Source organism: Zea mays, chromosome 5, assembly GCF_902167145.1.
Source record: "Zea mays cultivar B73 chromosome 5, Zm-B73-REFERENCE-NAM-5.0, whole genome shotgun sequence".
NCBI classification, from domain to species: Eukaryota; Viridiplantae; Streptophyta; class Magnoliopsida; order Poales; family Poaceae; genus Zea; species Zea mays.
This window is the reverse complement of record NC_050100.1, coordinates 39783817-39787938: the sequence shown is the minus strand read 5'-3', so window position 1 is coordinate 39787938 and position 4122 is coordinate 39783817. Positions and strand designations below refer to the sequence as shown.

General features: G+C 42.9%; 1 protein-coding gene across 1 annotated transcript; it reads right to left on the bottom strand.

Moving 5' to 3' along the window:
* Positions 1-584: 584 nt before the first annotated feature.
* LOC103626261 (zinc finger BED domain-containing protein RICESLEEPER 2-like) lies at positions 585-3228 on the bottom strand. Its single transcript, XM_035959004.1, has 3 exons — positions 1124-3228; positions 968-1026; positions 585-883 (listed from the first exon to the last, which is right to left on the bottom strand). The coding sequence occupies exons 1-3, from the start codon at positions 2436-2438 to the stop codon at positions 839-841; spliced, it is 1419 nt and encodes a 472-aa protein (XP_035814897.1). The 5' UTR covers positions 2439-3228; the 3' UTR covers positions 585-838.
* Between the last annotated feature and the right edge of the window lie 894 nt (positions 3229-4122).

The window sequence follows — 4122 nt, the reverse complement described above, 5'->3', positions numbered from 1 at the left end:
ATCAATGATCCAACTTGAGCCCCCGGATGCATAAACCTACAAAACAAGTTTAGGCCTTGTTCTTAGGTACCCAAACGGTCTTGGGTCCTTTCACATTAGAAACAAGCACCTTGGGAACCCAAACACAAGTCTTTGAGCCCTTGTGTTTGGCCCCAACATATTTGGCAACTACTTTGCCTGATTTGTTAGTTAAAACATATGAAGCATCAAAAGTCTTAAATGAAATGTTATGATCATTTGATGCAATAGGAGATTTCTTTTTTGGCATTTTAACATGGGTAGAACGCCTAGAGCTAGAAGCCTCATTCTTATAAATAAAAGCATGGTGAGAAATAGAATGAGTCTTCTTAGCATGAATTCTCCTAGGGATGGCAATCGGGCGGGTAGAACGCGGATATATGGTTCGCGTATCCATACCCACGAGATAAAACCAAACCCATACCCATACCCATTTACGCTCGTGGGTACGGATCTGTATCCGTACCCGTACCCACCGGGTATCCGTTATCCAATGGATATCCGTTACCCGCCCGCCCGCCCACTAAAATTTCAGCAACATTCCAATACAATTGTACCAGAAATAATTTCAACATTCAAACAATAATTTCAACATTCCAACAACATAAATAGATAACATTCCAGGCTTACAACAACATTTCACCATAGTGACATAGTCCATAGCAAGTAGTAGAAGTAGCAAAGACACTACAATGCATCATAAAACATGTTCTTGGAATGAAATTACAGTCATACATAGTTTCCAAATGCAACAACAAATTATTGTAATGAGCATGGCTGAATGGCATTCAACTTCATTTGACATCTTGTGAATTTTCCTTCAAATATCTTCATTTGGCATCGTGGAGAATCCAAAGGAGAGTTCCTACAATGATATATAATTAGTTATAGATATATCATGAAGTCATGGTAATTATCAGAAATGAATATGCTAGTTCTTACAACATACCACAAGTTCTTCTTGTATATCTTCAAGACAAGTCCACAAACCCATATAATCTTCTTTTCCTACAATAAGTGAGAGTATAACAAATGAGAGTAAACTGAAATCAAAACATACAAGTTACAACGACATACAATAATTTTAAAGATGTATTGTTTGTACCTTTTGCTTGACCAACACGAAGCCAATTTTGTGCACACATCAAAACCTCTAAAGTTTTGGGAGTAAGTCGACTTCGATGATCACTTAGCACTCTACCACTAGTACTAAAAGCGGACTCTGAAGCGACAGTTGTAACAGGAATAGCAAATATGTCACGGGCTATCATCCTTAGAGTAGGGTACCGTATCCCAGAAATTTTCCAATAGCCTAATATATCAAAATCCTTTGACTTGGGAATACGACCTTCATCCACATAAAGATCAAGCTCGGACTTAGCCTTTTCTTCATCACTGCACATGTCATCGAGCTCTTCTTCCATGGCAGAGAACAACTCATCCGTATATGTGGAAGCATTAGAAACACAAGATGATGATGCATTTTGTCCACCACTAGTAACAGGTTTAATGCATTTGTTGTTGTACTCTTTAATCAGTTCATCAAATAATTTCCTCACATTTTCTATCTCTAGCATTGCTCTACTTTGTGCACCAAATAGACGTGTATAGCATGCTTTCAACATTCCAAATTTGTATCTTGGATCAAGAACAACAGCAATAGCCATTAGACCATGAATGTCAGTCCAATATTTATCAAACTTTGTAATCATACGACTTGACATGGACTTGATTAACTCATCATCACACTCTAGCCACTTGCTCATGTGTCCTCTAATTGCACATATCTTTGGAAAGAAGTCATTAGCTGTTACATATTGTGTTCCAGAAAACAATTCTGTAATTTCATAGAACAATTTCAACCTATCACAAACTTCACTAGCAAACTTCCATTCATCCTCACTTGGAGAAAAATCATAAGCTCTTTCACATTCAGCCAAACGATCAAAAGCCTCTTTGTAACAAATAGCAACACTGAGCATGATATAAGTAGAGTTCCACCTAGTTTTGCAATCAAGTGACAATTTCTTGTTGCATTCAACATTAACTTGTGCAGCTATTTCTTGGAATCTCTCATGTCTTTTAGGAGTAGCATACCAAAATGCAACACTATTTCTAATCTTTTCAATCCCACTACCCATTACTTCCAAACCATCTATGACAATTAAATTTAATATGTGCGCGGAGCAACGCATATGCAACAGCTTGCCACCCAACAAAGGTTTCTTTCCTCTCAACTTTCGATTCATCAATGTGATGAGTGCATCATTAGTGGAACAATTATCAAGGGTTAATGTAGATATGTTCTTATCAATGTGCCAATCCATTAAACATTTCATAAGAACATCACTAAGTGCTTCAACAATATGTGGAGATGGAACATAAATGAACCTACATATAAAAATACAGGCATACAACATGGTATATCAATTAATAGCTAAAGGACAACAAGATATGTCAATTAATAGCTAAAGGACAGCAAGGTACCTCAAAATACAACTTCGAAGCTGCCATCCTTGGTCAATAAAATGTCCGGTAACAGTCATATAGCCTTTCTTTTGATTCTCAGCTGTCCACATATCATTCGTTATTGCAATTCTTGCATTATTCTTCTGCATAAAGCTCAAGGCCTTCTTCTTCTCAATCTCATAAATCCCAATGATGTCATTCTTCAAAGTGTTTCTAGTGATCATCTTAAACATCGGTTGAAGAGCACTTGAGTACCTTCTAAAACCAACATGATCCACAATGGACAATGGATATTCATGCAAAACAACCATTTCAGCAAGGGCCTTTCTCGCCACATCTTGGTCGAAAACATACTTCTCCACCGACACTTGTCCTTGTTCGCTACTAGATGTGAACCTCAAAGAGCTTTGTACCTTATCTGTAGGATTCCTCTTTCGATAGATGCATGTCTCTAGATGGGCTTTCAAATGAGATGTACCATTCTTTGTTACACCCGAAAGCTTCTTTGAACAATAATTACACTTTGCCTTCCAAACATCTCCAACCTTTACCCTCTTGAATTCACTCCACACTGCAGATTTCAATTTTCTTTTTCTCCCATTTTCTTCTACTTCTACTTCATCATCCTCATCACCATCTTGTTCAACAGTTATCACATTCTCTGGAAGCCCACTTCCACCCTCAACAGATGCTTGAGATGAGGGAGGTTGAAATTGAGTGTTGCTATTTTCGTTGGGAGTTGACATCACAATCTGTATAATTAAGTGTGCTGTGTCACTGTGTGTAAGGAAAGGGCAAACAAATGATGCAATGGCAAAAGCACTAACCTACGCGGCTGCACGGCCGGACGCGGACCGCGGATGTGCAGAGGCTGTGCGCCTGTGCTGTCTGCTCGTCGTCACTGTTGTGCGCGCGCCTGTGCTGTGCGCTTGTGCTGTCTGCTCGCCGTGGAGCGTGGACCCTGGTCGGTGCTTCCGGGATCTGCTGGAGGCCAAGCGGTGGACCGGTGGTCGGCTAGTCGCGTAGAGCCGTAGAGCGGTGGACCGGTGGACTGCCGAGCGGTGGAGCCTGGGCGCGGCGGTGGACGGCCGAGCGGTGGAGCGAGCCTAGCGGTGGACGGCCTGGAGTCCTGGACTGCCGAGCGGTGGAGCCTGGGCGCCTGGACTGTCGAGCGGTGGAGACTGGAGCCTGGGCGCCTGGCGGTGGACGGCCGAGCGGTGGAGCGAGCTTGGCGCCTAGCGGTGGATGACCGAGAGGTGGAGCGAATGAGCGAGCCTGGCGATGGCGGCTAGGGATCCCTAATGGCGGCTACCGGCTAGGGTTAGGACCTGTTGAGAGTTGGCCTATTGCTCGCTCGAATGGCTGGATGCCTCCGGTCTCCCTCCCAGTCCCAGGCTCCCAGCCTCTTCAGTCTTCACCGCTCACGGCCCACGGCCCACGGGGCTGGCAGCTGGCGCATGGGATTGGATCATTGGAGAATAGGATCTGGGTCCACATGTCATATGCCCAACGGGTGACGGATATGGATAGCCTATATCCATACCCGCGAAATTATTACCCGCGGATACTATATAGTATCCATACCCGTACCCGCGGATACGAAAACTCACCATATCCGTACCCGACGGGTAAATA

Coding starts and splice junctions, on each gene's coding strand:
- LOC103626261 (XM_035959004.1), bottom strand. CDS start 2,438: ATGTTGTATGCCTGTATTTTTATATGTAGGTTCATTTATGTTCCATCT. Junction 1,027..1,123: donor TCGTGTTGGTCAAGCAAAAG/GTACAAACAATA, acceptor CACTTATTGTAG/GAAAAGAAGATTATATGGGT. Junction 884..967: donor ATATACAAGAAGAACTTGTG/GTATGTTGTAAG, acceptor ATATCATTGTAG/GAACTCTCCTTTGGATTCTC.